At 46.7% G+C, this 27,471-nt stretch overlaps 1 protein-coding gene across 3 annotated transcripts in view; it reads left to right on the top strand.

The window, feature by feature from the left end:
• The window catches only part of MBOAT1 (membrane bound O-acyltransferase domain containing 1), a 58,035-nt gene extending 44,251 nt beyond the window's left edge, over positions 1-13,784 (top strand). For all 3 annotated transcript variants that reach the window (XM_055800089.1, XM_055800090.1, XM_055800087.1), the window contains 6 exons: positions 1,233-1,425; positions 4,463-4,566; positions 7,344-7,408; positions 8,796-8,928; positions 10,061-10,212; positions 11,937-13,784. In XM_055800089.1, the coding sequence (XP_055656064.1) occupies positions 1,233-1,425; positions 4,463-4,566; positions 7,344-7,408; positions 8,796-8,928; positions 10,061-10,212; positions 11,937-12,069 (780 nt within the window). In that variant the 3' untranslated portion in view covers positions 12,070-13,784. The remainder of the gene's footprint in view (positions 1-1,232; positions 1,426-4,462; positions 4,567-7,343; positions 7,409-8,795; positions 8,929-10,060; positions 10,213-11,936) is intronic.
• The last annotated feature ends 13,687 nt before the right edge of the window (positions 13,785-27,471 follow it).

Genomic DNA, 27,471 nt, shown 5'->3' with positions numbered 1-27,471 from the left:
CTTCTCCACGTGCTGTGCAAGAGAATCTCCCAATTTTACATGACTTGGAGGTCATTTTTCACATACTATTAACAGTAATTTTTTTAATATTTTTTTAAATAGTACTTAAAACCTTCTTATACAATGATCTTCTTGTAAGACGGATAACACGTCATGAGGACCAGCTTGCTCTCTCCTATCTGGAGGTGACAGTGAGGGTGCAGTTTGCGTGCAGCACGGCTGCTCCGAAGCCGAGTACGTGCCTGTGCGTACGTGATCCCTGTTGCACACAGCTGTGTCTGCTGACTTCAGGGCCGTTACTTCTAATTTGCATTGGTCTAACTGAGGTCAGAACAAGGCCTATATTTGTGTTAGATGCAAGTCCCCAGAGAATATTAAAATTTGCATTAAAGATAACTGCACATTGGTTTATTCTAGAATATGGAGAACATATAAAGAGTGTTTGGGATCAAAAAAGGCATTGTCATTTCGATAGTATATTGCATTTTTATTAGCCTTTTAAGAACATGAATCAATTTTTGCATGGTACCCAAGTGCCAGATTTACCTTTTTAATTATGACTGAATCAAGGAGAGTTTACTCCTGGTGCGTATTTGAAATTGAGCTTCAAACTATTGACATGATGGTCAGTAACAGTGTATAGAAGCTGGGGAGCTGTAACAGCAAACACCATGGAGTAGCAGTACCCTATATCATGGGAGGGTACGCATGCTGTATAAGACATACACTTTTTGGACAAGTGATTTGTCCAAAAATCTGGACAAGTGATTTTTAGCAAGACCTCTGGTAGTGGGGCAGAAAGACCTACTGATTTTTTTAAATATTTTTTTTTTTTCAGAATATCAATATTTTTGGCTTCCAGGAAGAATCCAGTCTTCAGTCCCAGGACGTGACAGTACATATAGAGAAGATTTCTGCTTTCCATTGTAGGGTTTTTTGTTTGCTTCCTTTCTCAATTTAGGACCTCCGCTAGCTGATGTAGGAGTCTCTTGTGAAGTTCATCACCAATTTTGACTTCTAATTATCCTTCCTACCTATCCAGTAAACCAACCAAAGCTTTGACTGTGGCCTTTTCTTTGTTACCCCTTTTAAATTAATTATTATCGTTTGTCACTGCTAACTTTATTGGTTCACGAAGTACCTTGGTTGTGTATGTCAAGAGCACTGCCTTTTTGTTTTCCTTGTAAGCAAATGTTTCTAATGAATGTTTCATTTTTGTTTGTGCTTTTTAGGGAGCAGTGATGTACAAGCTGTGTATCACACTAGTATCTCTCATCTTATTCCTGACGCTTACCAAGAGCTTTCCTATGGCATATATTATTGATAATGAATTTCTTGATAAAACACCCTTCTTATCAAGACTTGGTTACCTGTATGTTGTAACACAGGCAGCAAAACCAAAGTATTACTTCGCATGGACGTTAGGTAAGTCTGGCTGTATCACTTATTTTTCTGGGTAACAAAGAAGTTCATATATAGGAGAAGGGGGTCTGAAACACTTGACAGGAAAAAAAATAGATTAGTCCCTAGACCTGTAGTTCACATGGGAGATGTACATGTGTTCCTGCAGGCAGTGGACCCCACTGAAGTGGGAAGATGTCAGAAGTTTTGAAAAACATGCATAAAATTTCCTCCAGCTTGTCTGACACCCTCTGCCTCTGGAGACCAGTCTGCTTTTCAGCTTCTTGCCAGTAAAGTCAATGTAACAATTCCCTCTTGCTTAAAGCTTTGTTATTGTACCAGAATAATTTTTACAGGTTGTCTTAGGAAAAAAAAAATATTTGCTTCCTCTGAACCTTGTTTTTTGTGTTTTATTCATAATTTGCCAATTAGGTCAGTGGGGCTGGGAGGTTAAAATGTGTCATGCTGGCTCAGGCTTTGCTAGCCCGTCGCGGTGCAGACAGACCTCTCTTTTTCTTTTGGAGGCATCTTTAGCTCAGGCACCTGTGATAGAAAACGGTGGTGCATGCTGGGGGGCTGAAGTCAGGCTTTGCCCCTAAGGCACTGTGGGGTCCGGTACACACATCAGCTTGGAGTTGTCAAGAAAAAGGACTGGAGAACTATGGGGAAGGCGGGGAACAAAGGAGAAGATGGGAAGGACCCAAGAATCTCTGCAGGGAAAAAGAGAAGGAAGGGGCCTTATTCTAGAGAGAAGCAAACTGTTTTTATTGGGAACCAGCTAGACTGGTGGTCAAAATAATCTTTTTATGTTTTACCTTCTTCCTATTTTAGATGCCACCTTTCCCATCCATGTGTGAGGAGTCAGATCCTTCTAGGCCAGGCTAAAAATTGAGAGGCTGAATTTTTTCTGCTGCTATTACAAGACCATGTGTGTAGGGTTGATCCTGAAAGCCCCGCCAGCAATGCATGTACCTGAAGCTGAAAGTGTCATTGAGATGGGATGGAAAGAGCCAGAAAATTTATCGTGAGGCTGTGATTAAACTGCTGGGAATATAACTGACAGATTGAGGGAAGACAGCCAGGGCTGGCGTGTCTGGGATGGGAAAGGCTTTGGGATAAAGAATTGCTTGCTCAGAAACTTATTTTTGTGGGATCCAATGTTAAATCGTTGCCTCCATTTTTTTTCTGGCATTATCAGTTAACTAAAAGTCCATTATCAAAGAAGTGAACTGAACTTGGATTTGTAACGTGACTGAGCCATAATAAGAGGCCGTAGAAATATCTTAAAAATGAGGTGGTTCAGGAAAAGCATGCATTGCATACTGGAGGGTGCAGCCTTTATTATTCACATTGCAGATCCAGGCAGCAGAACAGAGACACTTTATCCATTTGCAGTTTAGCTCCTGGTGGCGTGGTCCTCAGAAAAGGACAGGCACGCTGTTGTGCGAGAGTGGCATGGCTCAGTTCCTCCAGATCCATGGAAAGACGGAAAATCCAGCTTCTTGCTGCGTTAGCCATAGCCATGGGACCATGGCTGCAAACCTAACTCCGAGCTGTCGATAAAACTGATCTGGGTCTGAGCGCCTGCATCCAAGGAGCCGTGCAAGCGATGTGCCAGAGCTGCTCAAGGCAGCCGGGAAACCTCTGCCGGGCTGTGCGGAGCTCAGGGGGTTGTGAGCAGTTTGAGTGGGGGCAACTGCAATTCTTCTGTGCTTCATGCCTTGCTTGCAGGCAGCAGCTCGGGAAGCCAGAGGCTGGTGGGCCTGCTGTATTATTAGGTCCCTGGATTTCTGGTTTCTTGCTTTTGGCAAAGAAATGCTGTAAGTGGTCCCTGGCACCCCTGGAGCAAACCCAAGAGTGCCCCTGCTCTGGGGTGACAGTTCCGTGCAGCTCCAGTCTCTGAGCTTGGGCAGGACCAGTTTCAGGCAGGTCTGTTGTTTGGGTGCCGTTTTTTTTTGAAACAGAGAGAAAATGGAAAACTCTTGGAGACCTTTCTTCCCATCAGTTTAAATCTAGCTTATTTAGTAAAGTGGAAAATAAAATGGAAAGTTTTGGGTTAGGGAAGGTTTCTCACTTATTTGTTGTTAGCCTTGTTGATTTTAATTAGGTTCTTTCCCTGGTTTGGGCATTAGTGCTTGTCCATGAGCTTGTGTCTGTACTCATCGCATCTGCAAAGCAAAATCAGTTTTCACTCTTGGGAAAGAGATGCTGACTTTACTTAGAGCATAACTTAACCAGGCTTGTATTTTGTAAATGATCTAAAGGGAAAAGCCTTACCTGTATTTTCACTTTCCTTTTTCTTCCAATAATCCTCAGTGCTGGCTGCACCTTGTGATTCGGAGATAATGAATCCTTAGTATTCCGAGAGAGGATTTCTGGGATAGGCACGTTAAGAGCAGAACCCTGAGACCCGGTGGTGAGGTGGCTCCTGGGAAGGAGCAGGAGCGCAGCATGCGGAACACGGCCGTTACCCAAGCTTTTATTTGCACTTAAAGTAGTTAAGCCTGTAATTGAAGTTACTCAATATTTGATTTGTGGAGATGGTGTGAGGTACTTCAGTGAGGCACTGAGCAACAGGATTAACAAAAGGATTTGTCTGTGGAAGTCTGAATGAAAGGCTTAATTAAAACAACCGTGTTGGAAGCCTTAATAGAAATGGTAAGTGTGTCTTCGAGACACTGCAGGTTTTCTGAATTCTGGAAAAGGCTGTGATATCCAGGTACCCTTTTGAGGAAAATGCTCATTCATTTTATGGCAAGTTTTGTATATCTGCCTCAGATGGATAATAAAGGTGAAATAATAGGAAAAGTGATTTCTCGCCATTGTTATTTTATCATTTTTTTTTCTTCTGCCTAGGGAGTAGCTAGTCTTTACTCTTGAAGAAATAGCTCTTGTGTTGCCTTATAGCAATGTCCGTTTGCCAAGAGGAAGCTTCCCTTTGAAAGAAGGATGCTGGTTGCCACAAAGCTGGCTTGAACATGTGTTTAGTGCCATACTGACTTGGAAGAGGACTCGGCTCCTCCAGCAGTCTGATTTGACCTGTTTTGCTTTGACATTGCAGCAGATGCAGTCAACAATGCAGCTGGCTATGGATTCAGTGGAGTCGATGAGAGAGGCTCTTTCCGCTGGGACCTGTTGTCCAATTTGAATATCTGGAACATTGAAGTGAGTTAAAGGAGTGGCTGCACTGGCGTAATTCCAGCAAAATGGGCATGATGATGGGGGAGAGCTTTGCTGGGAGGAAAATGAGTCCGTGCCACCAGGCTGCCCGTCTTTAACAGGAGAAGGTTTTGTATTTTATCTGTTGGGCAGAGAAGTAGCATCTGTCATGCAGGCTTCATCACACTCTGTATTCAGGTTTTATTTCTGAGTAGTTTATAGAGGGCTAATAAATTATTATATCAGATGTTTAATGAATGAGCAGTCAATCACTGTAGGTTGCGGCTGGGTTCAGCAGGTCAGTGAATTGCTCACAGCGATGATTCTCCACTGTCTGTGGTGTGTTCTGTTTATTTACTTCTAACGGTCCTAAACTTTTGTCACCCAGTTGAGACGGGTGGTGGTAGTGAAAGGGGCAGCCACGAGCAGGCATCGCACAAACGCTTGCAAGGGCTCGGTCCCTGCACGTGCCTGGAGTGCCTCTTGCAGGTGGAGGAAAGCAGGGGTTGAGGGGGGACCAGGTACGAGCTGAGCAGCCTGGATGGGACTGGCAGGGCTCTGTGACACTTGGGTGGCTGCTGACCTAGAACTCCAGCCAGCAAACAGCACTGTTTCTCAAAACAGCTGTCACACGTTTCTTGTGGCTGCAGTACGCTTTTAACGTCCATCAGCCTTTTGTAAGCTGTTTATGTTTGTTTCTCTAACGCAAAAGATGGCCGATGTCATTTATTTGCCCCGAAGAAGATTTTGTGAATGCTCGTGAGATGTGAAAATGCTTATGTGTGGGAGACTGCTTTCTCAAGGCTTCTTTTCTTTAGAAATAGGAGGAGCTACCCCCTGTAATTCCTTAGTTACGATTTTAAAAGGAAAAGCAGATGAAAATAAGTTGACTGTTTTATTGCTGAATGATCTGTGACTGACTGAGCAAATGTGCTTTAATAGCTCTTGTCAAAAATGAAAGAGCCCCTGTAATTCTTCACTGCAAGATGCCACAACTGGAAGTATCTCTTTCATTCTCTCTTTCTCAACATCCTTTCTCTGTCTTTTTTTAATTATTATTATTATTTACTTTAATTAATCCTCAGTGTACAGCTCTCCTTGAACTGTACAAACACACAGCCCAGAGACACTGTGCAGTCCCTGATGATGGCAACACCCTTGGGTACCACACTGAGATCTTGAATCAGTATCCGATTGAGTTTTGGGGCAGGAGATGGGTCCTGATGGGCTGAGGTAGTTTCTGCTTGAAGGAGGAAAGCGAAGTGCAGGCAACACTAACCTTTAGACAAGACAAATTAAGGAAACAGGAGCCTTTGCTCCTCTCTCCCCACTGAACTGTAGGCTCCTCAAAACTCAGTTCCTTTGCTGGTCACGTGGGCAATGGAGATGAGGGTGAAGAAATGATTTCCAGGAGCATAAAACAGTGCTCTCCATTGATTTTATCATGTGTGCAATGACTAAAAGAGGTTACAGGGACCATTATTTTGGGTAAGCCTTGAACTGCCACTTTATGCACTGATGACGATTCTGGGAGTTGAAGTTTATGCCTACAGTGCATTTCAGCAGGTACAGCCACCTGCATATGCAAAATTGCTTAACAGCTGGGAACTTGAGTGCTAAATGTGGCTAAGAAATGGCCTGATCCTAGTGAAGATAAGCACATGGCAGAGGTGGTGAGGGCATTAAAATGTGATGGGCTTGTGGGAGACTTGCAAGCCTTGGCAGCACACATATTTTGACAGCCAGTGACTACTTTCTCTCTTGGTAATGTAACAAGGGAGCTTAAAGGAGGCCAAAAGAGAGCGACAATATTAGTTGGAAGAGAAATTATATTTTCCTTGGCTTCTCTTGTTGCAGTAACACAGTTAAAATGTGGCAGTACTGCATTGGAATTGCTAATATTAACTCTTTAAACACAGTGGACGAAGTACCAGCCTTCAGGATTCTGTGTGGAAGTGCAAAATAGATTCCCCCCAGAACCTTTGCCTTTAATCCATCTTTTCAGTGTGCCCTTGCCTTCAGCCGATACTGGAAAATAGTGTGGTGTCACTGGCTCGTGCCCCTGCTCGGTGAGGAGGGTCCTTGGAGGCTTCTGTCGGTGGGAGAGGAATGAAGGGGAGCGGGGATGGAAACCACCAGAGGTGAAGTTAACCAGAACTAGGGGAACTGATGCTGAATGGAGTCCAGCAATCCTCGAAAGCTGGGGAAACTGGTGCTGTGAGGAGGTACAGGTTGTGCTCCCAGGACCCCGGCTCTTGTTTCTCAAGCTGGGCACTGGGCTGAGAAATGGCTTTTAAATTTAGTCCTAAAATTATTTGTCCCGTGTTTTTCAGTCTTCCCCCTTCATTCTCCAAATAATAATGCTTTTCTTTTCATTTTTATGACACTTTGTTTTAATAGCACTCTAGGGCAGTCCAGACTGCATTAAGGGTGGTAACTTACCTCTTCCAAAAATGAAGCTGTTTATGAGCTGAAGGGAAGACCAAGCATTTAGAACAAAAAGGCTTTTCAGTTTTCCCATAATTTTAAAAATAACCAAACACTGTATTTAATTTTACAAAACAAAGTGAGATTTTACAGCAAGTGCCAAGTGTTAGCGGTGAGCAATCAGCCTAGTTAATGTCTCTCCCAAAACATATTAGCGTAACGACGGACTGTGGCACAGTTTTCACAACAGTTAGCCACTAGAATTAATATTTTCCATGTATCTCCTCTCTAACTTAAAATGCAAGTATTATTTTACAGGTTTCAGTGCTAACGTTTCATGTGAACTTCTTTCTTAGACGGCGACGAGTTTTAAAATGTACATTGAGAACTGGAACATTCAGACAGCTGCTTGGCTAAAACGGTAAGGGGAATGAGACAGTGACATGCTTGTGAGACCCAAAACCTCTAGCTGGCCTAGAAAACCACTGACTGGGGTATCTCATAAATGTAGAGCCTCTTGTTCTTTCTTTTGTTCCCTGCGTCTGTAACAGTTGGTGGAATACAAGGGTGTTTAGTGCTGTAAAGTTTTATTGCTGCAGATGTAAACCGCCCACATTTTATATATGAGCAGCACAGTCATAAATGAACGGTTCAGATCTTCCCTAATAAAAAGTAATAGCATTCTGATGGCATCTTTTAGGCTGCCGTTTCCCTTGGTTGTTCCTGCTGTACTGTTTCACTTTGCTGTGGTATGTTTCCCGTGTGTGCTGCTACTGGAAGTGAGCCTTGCTGTGTCACTGGGATCCAGTTCAACTGTAACTGGAAAGCGGTGGGAATCTTCAGAGCCCCAGTGTGGTCTGGTTCGGAGTTACCAGAAGATGTTTGCCAGCGAGCCCCTGGTTAGGATATGGAGGAGACTTCTGATAGCACTGGGAGGATCTGATTTTAACCCGTGACTGTTAAGGCACATATAAATACAAGCATAAGTCCAAATTTTGTAGGTTGAGCTGTCTCATGTTACTTGTTACACTTTTGGACATGATTAAAGCTCAACCTACACTCTATGTGGTGTCTGAAATGCAGACGCAGATTTATTGTAGGTGTCATAACTATTTTTCTTGTTAAATATATACATCTTAAAAGTCAATGTCTACTATTTTTCATGATTCAAATGATCTTCCTGGTAACAAGTGCGTTATCTTGACTCGTTTCGTTGGATCACAGCATTTCAGTCAAACTTCAGAGAGTTCATAGACTGGTTGGTGTGTTTTTGAACTGGTATCATTTGCTTGTGTCTTTAGAGTGAGGTTTTGGGCTGCTAAATTTAGCAGGAATGCTCTGCTTTGCAATGGCTTATGGCTCTCCCTGTTGTCCCCAGCATCTGCCAAATAACAGTGCTTAAAAATACCTCTGCTCACCATTGAAGGCTGAGGTCGCGTCTCTTTGTCTTTCAGCTCGCTCTTCATCTGCCATCAGAGTTTTGAAGGGTAGTGTCTGGTTCCAGATAGAGGAATAAAGGCAAATGAAGCCTTGCCTGGCCTTTGCCCCATTATTTATTTAAACGCTGTGAGCACTGGGAATATTTGTATAGGCACTCTTTGGATACTCAGTGCATAAAAACACCCTTCCTCTTTCCATCTAAGCCACCGTCTAAATGGAGAGTGCTTCGCCCTGGTCTGCAACGGAGGCAATATAAGACCATTAAGAAAACAGACTAAAACAGACCTTAAAAACAGAGATGATTTGAAGTGCAGTGTCCATTGTCCAGCTGTATTCAGCCTCATCTTGTTTTGTTTTTGTTTTTGCAGTGTCTGCTATGACAGAGCTCCCTGGTACCCTACGGCTTTAACATTCATCCTGTCGGCCCTGTGGCATGGTATCTATCCTGGATATTATTTTACGTTTCTCACTGGAATCCTTATCACACTCGCAGCCAGAGCAGTATGTACCTTTCGTTGTTCTCTCCTAAGGCCCATGCTAGATACTCTCCAGTTGCCAGTTGCAGGGACCACCCTGGCATGGTCAAGCAGGTTGTCCCTGCTTTGAGCCCTCTTCTGTGCCTTTGCAGGCTTGATGTTCACCAAAACTTTGTTCTGTATTGATGCTAATTACGCAGTACCCCCAGCAGTTATAACCTGCACCGGTTCTGCATGTGCTGCGATGTTGTCGCTGGCTTGTCACAGGGTATGTTGCTTGTGGGTGTACAGTTGGTAGTGCCACCAGCTATGTCCATGCAGTCAGATTAGCTTGGGATTCAAGGTCATGTTGGAGTCCAAACTTCTAGCTCATGGCGGAGTCTGGACTTCTCCTAGGTCATGGTGAAGTCTCCAGACTCCTCCTAGTTCATGGCAGAGTCCAGACTTCTCCTAGGTCATGTTGCCTACATGCTGGCATGACTCGGCCCTGGGCCCAGTCTTCCACAAGAAGCTGTTACGGGTTGAGCACCAGCCCAAACTGAAACTCTTTCGTGTGGATGCAATTGATGCAGTGAACTGGTCTCTCTGTTTATGGGCTTCATCTTGGGTAGAGTCACCAAAGACAGAACAGGCAACATTGTTAAATTTATCACTGCTGATCTTTCAGCCTTTCATTTATGAGGATTTCGTAGACGTGAAGCTAACCCAAAATCTCTAGGGAACAGCACACACTTGCAGGTGTAAACACCTATTTGTTCATTTAAAGTAACTTTCTTTCACCATTTATAACCAGTGATAACTCAAAACCAGGAGGGAGAAGGATCGAATCGTAACGATCCCCCTCCCCAAAGATCCTGTAGCAGATGCCCAGGAGGAGGGTCTGAGCAGATAACCCAGGAGGAGGGTCTGCTCCCATGATTTGTGGACAGGAGGCTGGGGATGCTTCTCTGCTTGCCGCTGGCTGACTGTGGGATCTGGGATATGCTAGTTAATACGCGTCTGTCCCCTGCCCTCAGTGCTTTCCAACTGGTGTATGAACATTTCTGTAATGTTAATGCTGATGATACATGGAGAATCACACACTACAATGCATCCGCGTGACTTTGCCGAAGAAATGAACTTCTGTAATTTTCTGTTTACTTTTCCCTGACCTGCAGATAAGAAACAATTGCAGACATTACTTCCTCTCTTCAGTGCCTCTCAAGATAGCCTATGATGCCGTCACCTGGGTTGTCACTCAGCTGGCTGTGTGCTATACTGTTGCACCATTTGTTATGCTGGCTGTTGAGCCCACCATTAAGTTTTACAAGTGAGTCCTCTCCTCTTGACTGTTATTCTCCAGACTGTCGCAGGCTTTTGTTAAATAACCCAAACCACACGGAAGAGCAGTTGGCATTTCATCACATGCGACAGGAGTTCCAACAGGATGCTTAATAATGTGTTAAGGGGTGATTTTGTGTTCCTGTAACTTCATAAGATGATGGTAATGCCAAGGCAGAGCACTTCACTTGTACCTCTCAGTCTTTCTGTGTCCTTGTGTGACTCAGTTCCCTTTTTCAAAGCAGTCGAGTCTCAACCATTGACAATGGCCAGGGCTGGATGGGCTAGGAATGACGTGAGCTGGTGGTAGGAAGGACTGGATGAGAAAGGAGCAGGTTTCCAGCAGGAGATGTGACCGCTCAGCAGGAGATAGGGAGGGTGCCTGGTAGTGCAGTACTTCTTGAAACGAGTATGCTTTTCTTTTTGAATACTTCCATAAGAAGTGACTACTTCCCTAGGTTCCTTAAAAATAAGAAAACACTGGTGTCACAGAGTATATGGGATATACTCTAATAAAAATACCTTGAAATAGAGAAAGTAATTTGAAAAGGGAGACTGGACTGTGTTGCTTTGCTTCTCTTTCACTCTACAGCGAACCGCCAACATAGACTTAACAGGTTTTGGTTATGAAGAAAGCCAATTCCCTCTAACATAAAAGACATAGAATTGGTAGTCAAGATAGCTGCTGTCAGTAAGTCTGTTTGAAGGGGGTTGAATTTTGGCATTTTCTGTTCCTGTTTCTTAAAACAGTTGATTTCAACACAGAAAACTTACAATATGAAAATGGCTCCAAATCTTAGTTTCATTCCTTAATGTTTTTTGCTGTAGTGACTTTGAACAGAGTTATCATTTAATCTTAAAGACTGTTAAGCAAGGAAATTGTAGGCCTTTGCCCAGGGCGTGAATTTTTGGAGCACTGCACACCTAGCAGTGGTCTTAAGCACCTTGCAACGATATTAAGAACTATGGTAAGAAGCATAAAGGAGCTCCTAGAAAGGTGCATCCCAGGGTTAAGAGCTGGACTGCACTGTTCCCAAATGTCATCCTTCCCAGGCTGCCAGAGCTCTGTGTAATTGGTTTAAGTATTTTTTATATCAGTTCAATCTTGTGTATACTGAATCATTGGAAATAAAAATATTTTACATTTTTATTGAATAAAAAGATACAAATAAAGATCCCAAATAAAGATATCTCCGAGTAGTTGCCTTCAAAACCACAACCCTTCTGTAAACATCATTACCTGACCTTCCCCAGTTAAAAGTTAGGTGTTTTGATTTATTTCAGATCTCAGCACTTGGAATGAATTTATTTTTTCTTTCTGTCGCTTTTATTTTTTTAAAACTTGTACAAGTTGGATGTCCTAAGCATGAAATTTGTTTCTTCAGGATGTAGCCTTCTACACTCTCAACATCAAAAGAGAGATGTGCTGAGTAAGTCTGGAGTTGAATTACATGTGTTTATCTGAGCTGTGGATTCCGGAGTTTGCCATTGATTCCTTACCTTATTAACATCCACGGCAAAATTATCATCAAGGCCAGCATACTACAGGCATAGGCTGTGTAAAATTCAAGGCTGTGTTTTTGTGCTTTCTAGGTGAGGTTCATACCTGCCGCATTCACCCCTTAGCAATAAATTCTGCATGGGCTTACTGAGGTTGCAGTTAATGTTATTACCAATAAAAATGTAATATTCTCTTTCTGCTTTTGTTCCCAGGTCTATGTATTTTCACATGCACATCCTAAGCATCCTGGTATTGCTCGTGTTACCAATCAGACCTCAAAGCCACCCCACAAGAAAGGCTCAGAATCAGGCCGTGCTGAACTCTGTTAAAAGCAAAGACAAATGATGCCTCGAAAGAAAATGCCAGCATTGGGACTGGAACTGCTACAGCAGAAACAAAGGAGGAGGAAGAAGAACGGGTGGGATGAGGGTCGCAGTACAAGACAAGTGGCATTTGTATTGGTTATCTTAAAATCTTACTGGACAGGGCAGAAAAGAGCCTGAATGACTCTTTCCAAATATTTCCAAATATTCCAGCTAACAGAGCTTTTACAGGCAATGTTTACAGGCTCATGGGGCATTTTGATTTTTTTAATAAATATTTTTATGAAGTGTTTTTATATATTTAAACTTTTTCACACGGAGAGGCGTTTTTGCTCTTTTACAGAAATAGACGACTATTAATCAATAAATAATCTTGTGGTCAGAGGGGCAGGGTGCCGCTAAGGGAGGAGTTAGACCAGCTGCCTGATAGCCTGGCGCTGCGGGCAGCTGGCAGGGGGAGCTTTGCACTGTGGAGAGAGACGGTGCAAGTAGGAAACTTGTGGACATAGGGTTGCTCAAGGTGCTGGCACTGACTTCTGCCCTGGCAGGGCAAAGAGGGAGCGGGGCTTTCCCCAGCAATCCCCAGAGCAGGGGCTGCAGCCTGAGCTTGGCAGCAAGGATATTTCACATCCTTCAACGTGACACCTGCTGGTAATGAGGGCAAGACAAGTCCCTTGAGAGTAGGTGCCTGGGAGCACTGGCAACTGGCTAAGCCAAAATCTAAAGCCAAGTAAAAGCAAAAAAAAAAAAAAAAAAAAAAGTGGGGATGGGGAACCCAACCTACAGTAAAAGATGGTACAAACACCCTGTGATCTGTAGAGTTGCACTTCTCTAATGACGCAGCTGGTGCTCATTGCTACATCAGCCTTACTGTGCAGTTTTAGCGTGATACAGCACTTGCATTTTGGTATGAAAATAACTGAGGATCCACGTGGGTTTAGTGTTTGAAAGCTCACAGTTAGCAGGTTAAATCTGAAAAAGGTTTGTAATGGATCAGACTGTTCTACTCAAAACCATCCCATCTTACGGAGGGGTTACTTTCCAGCAGGATAACACTAACATGAAACAGTCATCATAAATCATTCTCTACAAAATATTGTGATGTGATATGATCGTCACAAGAGTCAAAAGCAAGTTCTTGTATGATCTTGACTTTTTACTTAGCCTGTTGATGCAAGTTTCCCTGCTTGTAAAGTTCTTGGCTTACAGAGATATTTTGAGGCTTAATTTCTAAGAGCTTGTTGTGCATTGAGATAACCTGCTGCAAAATGCTGTGTCAGGTTTTTTTATTTAACTATTTTTTAAAATCCACTTACCCCAGTAAAACAGGCCGGTACGACACATCAAAACCAAATAAATTTTAAAAAATGACTGTTTTCCAGGAATGTTTATTTCAGGATTTTGTAGAAGCAATTCCCTTGTATTGGTACTGTTTTATGATCATTTGACTGATGTATGATTGAGCAAAGAATCTGCTGTTACTGTATTCTGATTTTTTTGTCAGGTTAAAATGTTGCAGAATCCTAACATTTTGGGAAGGAACAAATCAGTCAAACTAAAACAAGTTCCCAAAAAAAGTTTAATTTTTAAAAATTTCTTTTCTCCGGTGGGAAGCTTTTCTCCTATGACCACCTCCTGATTTAGAGCATAGTTCGTGGAAGAGTTTATTTGGTAATTTATTTTGAAGGCGAGATGGGATTAAAAGGTTGATCTGAATAAACAAATTGCTTTGTGTCACTGCCTGGCATTATTAATTGGAAATGTCTAATGGATGTGAGATGGGTGTGAGGGGAGATGTTTGGGACTGCTGGATTTTACAGAGCTGCTGGGCTTTACAGCCTGCTCCTGCTGAAACGGAGGAAAGATGACCCCTGGTCATTTTGCTGGCAACTTCATCCTTAATTTGGCCAGTCTTTACCTGTCCTCATGCACCTGTTCTCCGTGTGGCACCAGCCTCAGGCGCATCTTGGCCATCTAAGGTTTCCCTGCAGGTCTGGCTGTGCCAGCCTGTTTCTGGTGGGAGGGCACCAGGGTGCATCCCTAGGGAGGACAGGGGCTTGGGCGCTGCTGGCCGTGGGGTCCCGTGGGCTGAAGACAGCTAGCGTTCACTTCCCAGAAACTGGAATGACTCACCGCGAGTGCCGGCAGTGCTGGCGTAATGCCCATAATGCACAGCCAGGCCAGGCTGTGGCCAGCAGAAGGCAGATGTTTCCAGCAGGTTGACTTTAGGAAAACAAATGCACTCGAAATGGGTTGTAGGTTTGTATCTGCTGTTCTGTGCCCGGAGATCTGCCCGTTACAGCCCGTGCTCTGCCACCCTTCCCAAACTGTACCTTCAAGAAAGACCAGATATTATCCACGGGGTTTCTTTTCTAGTGTTTCACTTAAGTGGAACTTGCTTCACTCTAATGCCATCGACTTCTGTTGTAGTTTCAGCTTCCACAACATGATGGATTACTCAGGGCTCATGAGCAAACCCTTGTTCTCCCGCCACGTTGTCTCAGCCTGAACCTCCCCCTGAAAACAGGAACCCTGGGCTTCCCCGAGGGCTGCTCATGTGGATTTCGTATGTTAAGTGAATTAAAACTGAAACGGTCTTTTTGAAACGTTGCATTGCAGGGAAACCTGCCGGTTGTATTAAAGTTGGGGGTTAGGGGGGCAGGAAATTATCTAAAATCTTTGCTGTACTGTGTTACTGCAGACTAGGCAGCTTGTGCAGCCAAACCTGGCAGCTCTGCAAAGCTAACATGGAGGGGTTTACATCGCTGTAAAACTGTCCTTTGTAAAAAGGCTGCTGGCGTTGGTGCTACCTGTCTCAATCCACTGTGTGAGTCTTCCTCTCTTTTTCTTCTCAGCGGGAGAGAATTGGGGTTTATGGGAAGACTGCAGACAGACACTGTTATTTAGAGGAGAGCCATGCTAGTAGCGTGTATCTGCTTTGCCTGGGAATGTGTAACTCAGAGCCAAGGCAGAAAGTCAGATTCTGTAAGTGTGATGTTGGGAGCTTGAGCACTGGTCTTGCATTACTTGGTCTCTCCTTGGAATACTGTGATTTGAGGGTGTGCTTTAGTGACAAAAATATGTTATTGTGATTACCAACATGTTATTAGTTTATAATCCCTCTCTGCTTTCCTTGTGCTGCAAAAAGCTAGGAGCTGAAGCTTCTAGAGAGATTCTGAGGACAAAACCAGTCTTGGCGGTTTGTAAGAGAGAAGTGTGGGACTATCAGGCAGAAGTGAAAAAGGTAGATTGCACTGGATTGACAAAGTTGTGATTTTAAATATAGGAATACCAAAAAGACACCAGCAGCATCACCCCTTTGGAGTGAAGGCAAATTCTAGCTGCTATTTTTTAGCACGTTTAGCTGCATTAAAACTAAACAAGAAGTTGAGACACACTTAGGAGAGAGGGCTGAATGGAGACTAAAACTTCATTTCAGCTTAACTATGGGTCTGATATTTAAAGAAGCAACAGCTCAGCAATTTCCCCAGTGGACTGGAAGCACAAAGTACTTTACTGTCCTGTAAGCTGTCCCCCTCCTTCAGTACATTCCTGCGTGTCCCCTTGGAGCATGCCAAGCAATGGAGGCAGCACAGAGGTGGGATACAAGATGGGCAGATATTCTTCCTCCCTTTTTGGCTGCTCTGTTCTGCATGCATACGTTGCACATAGCTGGAATTTTTGCATCACTTAAAATGATGTAGGTGGGTGAGGCGGCCACAGATTTTTAGTCTGTTGGTAGGTGTTTGTATAAACCTGCTCTTACCTCTCGGCATGTGTAAAAGCAGGCTCAGCAAACTAGCTCTGGATTCTTGGAGATACAGGTTGAAAACGCAGCACCCAAGGAATTCTAGTGGTAAAATTCCTGTCAGTAAGGTCAGTGTCTCTAATATTTAAAGCCTTTACCTCCTTATCCCTGAGCTGGGCTCTTTAGAAACATATTCTGCTGGCTGCAGTAGTAAAAGGACGAAATGGAAGCTGTAAGATTGCAGAGTCTGTTAGGAGGAATGCCTGTAGTGCACATGTTGTGGGCAGAGGAAGAGCACGTGTCTCCTTGTCCTTGCCCAAGATGAAGTGACACACACGGATGCATCTCGAAATACCAAATATCCTTGGAGGTACCATTGCCTTTCCTTACATCACTGAACCGATGTACTCCAGCTCTCGGTGGCTAGAGGCATTCCACTGCGACACAAAGCGGGAAGCCGTGCCTGGCATCTCGGCGGGAGTACAAATACACAGTCTGCGCTTTAAAAGCAGATTCTTTTGTGCAGCATCAGCCTGCTGCTCCTGTTCTTAGAGATGACAGTAATAACATGCGTGAAGGGTGGAAGCTGCGGGCTCCCGGGTGCTGGTGTGACGTGCAGGGCCGCGTGCTGGCTGGGTGATGTTTCCGAGCCGTGCCCTCTGTGGCTCGCTGGGCTCTGCAGCCAATGCTCGGTGAAGCTTCTCCGGTGTGCTGAGTGGGGGATGCTGCAGGGGCAGAGGGTTCTGCAGCAGGGCAGCCGGCAGGACGGCTGGTGCTTTTCACCTGTGTGGTAACAAATGGGGTTTGCTTTGGGGCAGGAGAGCAGGAGAAACTGCGGAGCTAGGTGGATTGGAAAAAAATATTACGGGAGGAAATGCTGCTTTGTTGGTTGGAAAGATGGTGCTTAATTGCCCTGACAACTTGGGGTACACTGCTGCTTAAGTGACTCAAATATGGTCTGTGGAAGGGAACCACAGGATGGGGGAAAATGAGTGCTGACAAGTGCCCAGAGACTGCCCTCAGGCCTGATTTATTGTCCCTCCATGGAGCAGCTCTGAAAGTGAGACCCTGGGTTTGCCTGGAGGCTTTCCCACGCAGCGTGGGTCCCTGCTCCCTGCGGGGGGGCTGTGCAGCTTGCCTGTGACGTCCCGGCTGGGCTAGTGGGCAGCAGGTCCAGGAGCGTGCCATGCACACAGCTGGTTTTCCCCATCCCTCCATCAGGTGCTGTACAGGTACATACTGTGCCCATCAATGCGAGGAAAAGAGTTTGGAGCCTGCCGAGACCAAACCAGTCATGGTGGGACAGGGTGAAGGGAAACACTGCCAGGACCCAGACGAGCTAAGCAGCCCTTGCCTTGTCCAGGGATGGAACCTGGTAACTCTCTGCATCAGAAACATCTTCAGATGGTGACATTGTCACATGGATTTCTCTTTGTTCCTATTTATTCTTGCCTTGATGGCTTCTGTATGAGTGCACCTTAGTTTTTCTGCTTTAAATGTTTTATTTGTGTTTGAGAAAGATCATGTTACGTGGCTGTTTTATATCTGATCAGGGAGATACACAACCAAAGGCAGCCTCAAAGGGTGTGGTGAATAATGTGGGTATAGGAACAGATAATGTGAACACGTTCTAAGTCTGTTTACCTGTCTGTGGGTGATGTGGACTTTTTTGCCCAAATCTTATTAAATGACATCTTGATGGTGCAGGTTTCCCATGGAGGTGTCTCAGGAAGCAGCTTGGACAAAAAAGCCATTTTCTGACATCCACAGACCCCCCCCTAGCTGGCCTGGTCCACACCTCCTCCAGGGCAGCCAGGTGAGGGGATGCCCGGGATGCTTCAGGGTTGCTTGGGATGCTGCTTCCCTCTCCCACACTGTGCACACGCGTGTGATCCATGGCATGCATGTGTCTGTCAGAGGGGCTGCTTGCAACTTCAGCCCTTGATGTGCAAACTGGGAGGCAGGGCCCCTCAGGTGCATGAAACAAGAGATGATCCTCACACAAATCGTGAGCAGAAAGACGGATCGCTTTAGGCAGCAGAGGGCAGGGATAATTGCGTAGGTGGGGCTGGAGGGACAGAGAGATTGTGGCAAGGGACCTTGAGCAGGCAGCTTGTGCCACAAGGAGCACGAGGCGGGTTTCTGAAGTGCCAGCCTCTGGCTTCAAGTCTCTGCTGCCCAAGATGGTGGTGAGGTTTGCCTGCTGCTTTTGGGGGAGTCTGCTGGAGCCAGCACCGTGGGGCTGGCCGCAGCCCCCCCGCTGTCACTGCAGGACCGGAGGGGACTGCAGCCTCCACGGCTGCCTGGCTCTCCGGGTGTACATGCCTGCCTGAGTGCCGGTCCGGGGTGTTCCGAGTCCTGGGCTGGAGCCTCCCGTGCTTCCCCCCACCCCAATGAAATCGAGAGATGCTCTTAAAATATGCAACGTCATCAAGAATCTTTAGTGTCTTTGCATTCACCTTCTGATCTCGGCGCCTTTGAAGCCTGCATGTTCAAGCTGTTCCCAGCTGCGAAGGCCAGGAAGGCTTTTGGGAACAGCACCTGTCTGTAACACCGCTGCCACGCTGCGCCCCGTCCCCTGATGCGTTTTGTGAATGATGCAAAGCTGCACCGAGGCCGGGAGCCATGCCGGGCATGGCAGCTCCCCTCTCTGCCCGCTCCTTCCCGCCCAGGGTTTCAGCTGGCAGCAGCCGCAGCGGCAGAGCCTGCCCGAAGGACGAAGGACGGGGAGCGGCATTATCGGTGGCACTCAGAGAGCTGGCAGCGGTGTTTGCAGCCAGCCACACGGTCCCAGCAGCGTGCTATTGGCCTGCCTCAATTAGACTTCTTGACTAATGGCCAGTTTAATGAGCCTATGTTCAGAGGGTCATTCAACATGGCAATTATACCTATAAATCTATTTGCAGCAGGGCTCGAATAACCTTTTGCGCACAGTTCTTCATAAAGTGACTGTCTGATTAATTAACATTAATTTATCCAGTGTGTGGAACCAGATGCAGTTGGTACGAAAGCCTCAGCTCTGATGTGCGGGTGCTGTGTGAACTGGGAGGATTTGGGGATGGGAATGGCTCTGATGTTGTTTAAAGCCTCTCTTTAACATTTTTTTCCTTCCCTCTTTCTTCCTCTCTCTCTCTCTCTGGTCCCAGTTGATTAACATTCCAGGGCAGCATCATATAACAGGGGGCAAAATTCAATTAATTGAATATGAAATATTTATAACCCTACTCTATGTGTCTATCAGAGAAGGGTCCTTAATAGATCTTCTCATTAGCATGGACTGGTGACTCACTTCTCTGCTTTCACAGTCATTTGGAATTAAAATCCAATTAATCTAATGTCCCTGTGAATATTATTAAACTATTTGAAAAACTGCATAGAAGAGATATGAGGCAGGGGGTGAGGGGCTAAGAGAAGAAGAGGGAATATGTCTTGAGCTCATGAAGATTCATTTCTTCTCTGTTAAACACATCGTCTGGAAAGACTAATTCCCTGTTTTCTAGAAAGTGGAGAGCTAATTCTTAATATCAAAAGCCTGAGAATGGAAAAATAACCTGCTTTCTACAAGCAGAACTGTGTCATCTTTGAACAGGCAAAGAAATGCCCTTACTCCTCCCATCGTTCAGGTCGCTCCTGATTCTTGGGTGCTAAAGCCTGAAGCGGTGGACAGATTTACACCGGGTACATACACACGAGATCATTCGGGGGCTCATTCCCAGCCCTTCGGCAGCATCCAGCCGCCCCAGGCTGCAGGGCTGGCTCTGTGGCCAGAGACCCCAGCTGCTGTCCTGGGGACTGGGAGGGCACGGTGTGTCCCTCCTGACCCTTGCAGGGAATTTCCCTTCCCATGGGAAGGGGAGAGGTGGGGTGAGACCTTCCCGGAGCAAAACCAGTCATGGCACGTACATCCCAGGCTGGGAGCACTCCTGGACTGCCTGGTATGGACGTAGCCTAGGGAACTATTTAATTGTTAAAGATCTCTGTTTCTTCAGTGGGTAGGGCAGTGACCTGAAACTCCGTGAGAAGGGACCTTAACTGTGAACTCCACATGTGACCTTTGAGCAGGAGGCAAGTTTCTAAACGGAATATTCCCCTAACAGGAATGACTTGAGGACAAAACCCTTTTAATGACTCAAAGGAATTCAGAGACTCCTGCAAGAGCACGTAAGTCAGATGATAAATATTTCTGAGCTTGAAGAATATTCTGGATATCCAGATGCAAAATGTTCCTCTTCTGTTTTAAAAACAACAAATTAAAAGATCTATTCTGGTTTATTCTGGTTTTGTTTGCTTGCTTTTTGTTTTAGGTGGAAGTAGCCGATTCCTTTGAACATTGCCCCTTTCTGTCTTTTTTCCCCTCTGTTAGAAGCTTGGTTCAAACATTATCACAGAACATAAATACACATTCAGATAGAACTACTTTACATCCCGATGTCTTTATGAAGCCTTATAAAGCCAGACTTTAGAGAGACTGAACATACTTCCTTTGTCACAGAGGTACAGCCCATGGGAGACACTTAGCTGTATCGTAACGCCGCTGTATGAGCTGCAAAGCAGAAGCCAGGAATACCTGTGTGCGTTGGGCAGAGGTCAGGCTCAGTCACTGCTTTTCTTCAGCACATCTGGAGTTTTTGTCATCCCTGTATCCACCAGTTCCGATTTATTGTATCTGTTCAAACCGCTGGCTGTGGCTGCGTGGTGCAGTGAAGCACACCATGCAAATCTGAGCCGCTCTGCATTTGATGCAGCAAATAAATTGCAGATGAAGGTATGTATTTTTAATTTACTGAGGGAAACCTATGCCTGACATGCCCCTTCTGCCATTATTGTAACCCTAAAGGTCATCTAGATCTTTTTAAAGTTGCTTAGTTTATTAGTAAGGAAAATCGCATCAGGAGTTTGGTGCTCGCCTGCACCGAGGACCTGCAGTGAGACCTGGCAGAAACACCTTCCCCTCCATGGCAAATCCGAGTGAGAAGCCTTTTAATTCAAACCACAGCTTTTCAGGGAGCAGAAAACGAGAAGTGAAATCTTAACCCTCCTCACTCCAGAGAAACCGCAGTGCCTGAAACGCGGTGGCACTGTCACAGGGCAGCCCCAGCACACCCGTAGGTGTTGCCGGCTGCTGAGAGCTGGTGCCACCACCAGAAGCTGCTGATACCACCAGAAGCTGCTGGTTGGGCTTGGTAGCATTTCATATCTGTTTTGCCTGTCTGTCTAGCAATCTATATTTATTATTTATTGCTGCTGACCTGTTATGGTGAATATAGGGAGTTGGCTGAGTCTGAATTACAGCCTTAAAATTTTATTATCTAAGGCTGTAATTGAGTTTGATATTAGAAGAGATTGATTGTGGAAAATTGTTGAGTCTAGTCAAATTAAGAGAAGAAACAGGTTTTTCTTTTCTGTAACTCTGTGCTTTTTCTGCAGCCGGTCACTGGATGTTGTCCCATTTATTCCTATTCCCTCTTCCGGCCTTGCCAGAGATAAATGTGGCAGCCCTTCTCAGTGGCTTCCCTCTCCCTCTATCTCTTGTTTATGGACTATGTCGTAGCTTAGGCTCCAAGACCCAGTGCTCAGGAACAAATAGTCTTGATTGCCACTTTCTGTGAGATCTTTGCAGCAGGAAAATAGAGAGAAAGACAACGTAAAGTGCACTTGTTCTCTGCCGTGAAGATTGCGCTCCTGCTTTGCACCAGTATGAAGTGACCGCTGATGATGAAAGGCAGTGGAAAATCAAATCTCTGGGTCTTTTTTTCAGTCTTCTGTAGTCCCCTGCACACTTCAGGTACTGTACTAATCATTATAATTTCTTCCACATGGCCACTTTGTCTGCAAGCTTCCTTTGAGCAATGTTTTCTATTTTGTGCTCCCTTCCAGCAGGCTCCAGCTTTTCTGGAAGCGGCTGCCTGAGCTCTTTCCCAGGACGAGGGTATGCCAGCCAGTGCATCAATCCACTTTTGTTTTCATTATGCCAGCTTCCTGCAAAGTTTTCAAATTAATTTTAACGCCTCCCTCCAATTTAAAGGCCTATAAAAAGGCCTTGGTTCTGCCTACCTTGGTGAACTGGGGCCTGTTCAGGAATCCGGAGGATGCTTTTGCCTTGGTGCTGGGGACAACCACTTCCCCCACCTGCGTTCAGCGGGTTCCTGGCACTACCAGTCTAGAAACATCTGGACTCTTCCCTGGCATCCCTCTGGGTCAGAGGATGGAGCTGCGCTGGGCATATCACACCTCTGCCCCATGCTGCTAGGTCGGGCAGTCCCCAGTGCCCTGTGCCCACCGCCTGGCTTGTTGGAGCAGGGATCGTTCTGCAAAAGCTCAGTTGAAGCTGAGGGGGCGGGGGGGGAGCACTGAGGCTGAAGTGACAAGCAATGTAGTTTTCCTATGCAAGGTCAAAAAAAAATAATTAATAAAGGGTTTGGTCTGTGTTTGGACTGCAAGTCAAAAGGATGCCACTTGTGTGGATTTATTTACGTTAGCTTTAAATCAGCTGGCTCGGTGGCAACAGGGACCTTGGCATGGGCTCAGAGCTGGCAGAGGCGAGGGGGGATGAGGACATCTTTGTACCCGTGGAAGCTGTCCGTGTTGCATGCTAAGTCAGGGGTCTATGATTTGTGAATGCTTGTGGGTCTGTGGGCAACTGCCCAGAACTCTGTGAGGAAAAGGCAAACCTGCTGTTAGCCTTACATTTGCAACTGAGGCATCTTCACTGCCAGTGGAAAAATGTTTAGTGTTTTACAGATAGGAGAAATAAAAAAACCCACTCACCATGGGCCAGGATGCCAGATTGCACTGGGTAACCCCTTTTCTGCTTTTTGCTTAGCTCTCTTCTAACTGTCTGTAACAGCTCCCCTTCCCAATGAAAGAAAGGATGTGTGTGGTAGAACAGTCTGGAAGGCGTCTTGCCTTGCTTGCAGTGGGTTGCTAACTCTGCAAATGAGAGTTGCACCCTCTGCCTTCCTAAAAGCTATCTCACGGTGACAGGACTTGGGGGGGGGGGGGGGCAACCTGGCTGCAGAGAAACGACCGTCCTGTGCCTCTGGAGTCACAGGTCTATGCCAGGGGAGGGGGGCTGCAAGCTGCAGTAAGTCACCATGGAGCCAAACAGCACACAGCCGCTTTGGGCTGGGGACAGGTGACAGAAGCGGTGTAACTGGGGCTGGGGGGAACCTCTGGATGGTCCAGACCCCCTTGGTGTTGCATGGGGCTGATGTAGGGATGGGGGTGGGGAAGGGCAAAATATTGATGAATGGGTCCCACAGCTGTCGTTCTGTGTCTAGGTCTCCCTTGTTCACACCAGTAAGGGGCCCTGCTGCTGAGTGGGCAAAGTGGCACTGCCCAAGCATGGGTGTTGGGTGGAAGAGGCTGGAGGAGAGATCCTGCCTTTCCTCTGCTCCCAAGTACTTTTCACAGTTCAGCTGTTTTAAACAACAGGAAGGGAAGAAACTTCTAAAAACTTGTTATTTACAACAAAGACAGGGAAAAAGCTGCCAGTTTTCCTACCGTGGTCTTGTCTCAGACATTACCTGGTGTCTCAGGAGGCTTTCCCCAGCCCGCTGGTGAAAGGAGCTTCCCTGCCAGCACCCACTTGCTCACCCAGTACTCCACAGCCTCAGCTAAAGCTGAGACCTGGATGACTGAGACAACCTACTTTTTTTTTTTTTTTCTCTAGCATCAGGCTGCAAATGATAATACCTTTTCAGCCCTCATATTATTACCCATATGGATGGCACCTTTAGTGTGTGCTATTCATTGCTATAATAGCTGCACCTGTGTATAGCATGCGTGCTGGAGCTGCGGCAGCTGTGGACTGTAATTGCAAAACATTATTTTCTGTTTCTCCCTGAAAGCTTTTTTTTTTCTTTCTTTTCCTTGTTGTTGTTGCCGTGAAGGTCCATTTATAATGACTGCAGACCTCCTCCTTTGTGCAGACCTCCTTCTTCTTATTACACCTCTGTCTATATACTGGTGTTCTCCAGAGACCGCTCGTGGGAGCCCACAGCCCACCTCCCGTGGGTGTGCGCCCGGCAGCCTCCCCGCACGTGGCCCTCGGTGCCTGCAGAGGACGGATGCTTCCCACGGGACCTGGTGCTGCATGGTCTGCTGAGGGACCGGGCTGTGCCCATCACCGCCACTGCTCTGGGCAGGGGGCTTTTATATGGGTTGGCGTGGAGGCTCGCAGATGGTTAATTCAGTTGTTCCTTGAATATTCTGCCCCTGGGTACCCACATTACTGGGAAACAATTTAGTACTTTCGGGCCTGGATTAATGCAAGTGCCAATGGAGCATGCACAGGAGGAAGGAGGGGGATGGAGTGGGGGGAGCAGGGGGATAGCCAGAACACAGCTAGTAACTCTTAAAAATGAAAAATACAGAGGGAGAGTGTGCTTCAAAACCAAAATTTGTCCATTTGTTTTTCAGTCCTCTCAGCTATCATGCTAAATTCAGTTCACTGAAAGGCAACCAGCTAGTCAGTGTTGCAGGTTGTGCCTTATAAATCAAGGCTGTAGCAAGGAATTTGAAACATATATTGATGCTGGCTGTTGTCTTACCTCCCGCTGTAATGAATTCATGTCTGCAGACAACAGACACAATTATTATGGAAATTACACACAAACACTCAGAGGAAAACAGTTTGTGGGTTTTGGTTTGGGTTTTTTTTTTTCCCAGAGCTTGTTCTTTACAGCTCCTGGTCCAGGCCTCCAGTACCTGACCAGGCTGTCATGGCTGGTGACAGGATTTTGGCCACCTCCTCGGGCAGTCACTGGAGGACATCACCCATGGGTGTACAGCCAGGAGTACCACCGCCTCCCACCCCACTGCCCTAAGGATTTCACTCACCAGCAGGAAAGCTGGGTGCCCAGCTCGGGGCTGAAGAGGGGAGCATCAACCCAGTGGTGTGGGAACTAGCCAGGCACCCGTGGGTTGCTGTAATTAAAATAAATTAATAAATCCAAGTCCCACTAAGTGTTCAAGCGCCAAGTGTGATATTGTGGTGAAGGGAAGCAAACGGTGAGCGAACAGGGCTGATGTGCCGAAAAGCTGAGCAGCCCCTTCCCTGACCCCCTCCACTGCATTTGCTCCGGGGCTGCGAACCCTTCTGCAAGCCCTGCTCCTTCACCTGGCCCAAAGGGGAGTCCCCAGCTGCCGTGCAGACCCCCGTGCCGGACCGCCCCAGCTTAATGCAGGGATGCAGTGGGAGGGCTGGAGTGGCGCAGGGCCGGGGGGACAGGTGGTCCGGCTGCCTCCACACTGGCCTGCGGAGTGGTGCGGTGTGATGCGCGGGCAGTGCGGTGTGGTTCTGTGCGGTGGGATGCGGCTGGATGCGCGGGGGATGTGCAGGTGGTGCGTGGCGGTGTGGTTCTGTTCAGTGCGGTGGGATGCGCAGGCACTGCGGTGCGGTGCCGTTCTGTTCCGTGCAGTGGGATGCGCGGGCAGTGCGCGGCGATGTGGTGCGGTTCTGTGTGTTGCGGTGGGATGCGCGGGCGCTGCGCGGCAGGGCGGTGCGGTTCTATTCCGTGTGGCGGGATGCGCGAGCAGCGCGCGGCAGTGCGGTGCGGTGCCGTTCTGTGCGGTGCGGTGGGATGCGCGGGCGCTGCGCGGCAGGGCGGTGCGGTGGGATGCGCGGGCTCTGCGCGGCCGGGCAGTGCGGTGCGGTGGGGTGCGCGGGCGCTGCGCGGCCGGGCAGTGCGGTGCGCGGGCGGCGGGGCCGGCAGGTGGCAGTGCTCCCCCAAGGATTTGGGAACCGGCGTTACAAAGCCCGGACCCAGCACCAGCCACCTGGCAGCTGCAGTTGCAAAACCAAATGAAAATGAGGGCAGAGCGCCGGGACCCTTCCCCCCATTTCCCCTGCTTTTTCACAGGTAAACGTAGAAGAATTAATCTTTCCAGCGTGTGTGAAATAAACCCGGAAGATTTCCTTTCTGTACCTCAAAGCAAACATGAACAGACCAGCAGCTTCAATATAAGAAGGCACATATGTATTTTCAGCATCACCAGCTGTCAATGATATACAATCGCTAAATTATAATTTGTATGAGTGAAAAGGTACTGATGGCAAAAATACTGCAGCTTCCATGTAGATGGATTTAGTTCTCCTTAGTGAGTCAAATGCATTTGCTTCTCCTCCAGCCCCAAAGACAAGTTATGCAGCTTTTTGTAAAACCTCAGGTTCTGGGGGTTTGGGGTTTTTTGTTTGTTTGTTTGTTTTCTCCCTTTCTCGTAAGTGGTGTTTTCATCTTTTATTTCCACGACATTATGGGCTCTTCAGTGTTTGCTCTTTGTTAGTGCCCCAAGGGTTACGCTAAGGGCAGGGGTATGGTGCAGGCATTTCAATGAGGCAGAAAAAACCCCTCACAAGAAAAATTATCTGGATAAAGACACATAGGAGTGCTGCACACAACCCCTCCCTGCAGGCCACAGCTTCCCAGCAGGAACTCCAACATCTTAGTGTCTCGAAAGCGCATTTTTAGGGGAGTTGATATGGAAGTTTCCTGAATTCAAACTTTTTGGGTGCTGTTCTGCAAGTACGGGTGAGGTGCTGAAGGGGTTGGGTGCTGGCAGGGTGCTTGTTAATGTTCCCTGGGTTTTGTAGCTGGTTGTATTTCTGACCCCAAAATGCTAGTGAGGAGCGTTTGCAAGCATTGCCTTTTCTCTCAAGCCGTTTGAAAGCGGCACCCAAAGTCCGCTGGAGATTTTCCTGAAGAGGCCAAACATCCATGAGGGAGAAGGTCCATGGCCAGCTAGCCTCCAGCTTGCACTGAGTATTTTCCTTGCCCTGTGGCCTGGGGGTGCCCGCAGTGGTGGGACGGGGCGCCTGGCAGGGGGGAGCCCTTGGTGCCCACAGCCAGCGCAGCAGCTGGGGCAGCGCATGCACCGCTTGCATTCAGAGGCACCCCAGACCGGCATGCAAGATTTTCATATGGTCCATCCCTTGGGATAAGCTGGGATTGCTATTTTGAGGCTGCCAGTGTGGGCGTTAGCTAACGTTACCCATCCCAGGCATTAGACCAAGGCCATGAACTGCTTCCAAAGAGGCTCTTGAGTGGCAATTAGAGCAGCGGTGTTGGTCAGCAGCTGGCCAGGCTGAGACCGTAACGTGGTGCTAGCAGAGGTGATGGCTTCCCACCTAGTCTTGCTCATTACCGTGCCCCTCAGCCTTCCTGGCTTGTTTGCTTTGAAAGAAATTATTTTATAAACCAACAAGGTAATGCTGAGAAATTTTCCCTGTGGCGGGGAACAGCTTCATCTGAGTTTCAAAAATTATACCGAGCCTTTGAACTTTCTCCTATTGCTTTTCAGCTTTTTCTGAGTGCTGGGTAATTCAGTTAGGGGGAGCCATAAACAGAGAATTCCGTTTCCCTTGAAAACATTTTTTTAAAAATATATTTCCTAATTTAAAAGTTAATTGCAAGGCAGAGCAAAGCATCAGGTGTAAGCTGGCTTTACCGGTGGGTTTGTGTGATCACAGCTGTTTTGTGCCTTTATTTCGGAGAGGAGATCTTAAAGGATGGATGAGACATCTGGAGTCGGATGGTCACACAGCATTTCTTACCTCCACGTCGCTGGCTAAAACCAGCTGAGGGCTGCGTAGATAGATAGCTGTTACCATCGGCCGAGGAGTGATTTGATAGTTTCAAGTTGTGTTTCTATGGGATGAGTTTCTATTTAACAAGA

Source organism: Falco peregrinus, chromosome 3 (genome assembly GCF_023634155.1).
Source record: "Falco peregrinus isolate bFalPer1 chromosome 3, bFalPer1.pri, whole genome shotgun sequence".
NCBI lineage: Eukaryota > Metazoa > Chordata > Aves > Falconiformes > Falconidae > Falco > Falco peregrinus.
Note: the sequence above shows the minus strand (reverse complement) of the source record. Positions and strands in the feature narration are given on the sequence as shown.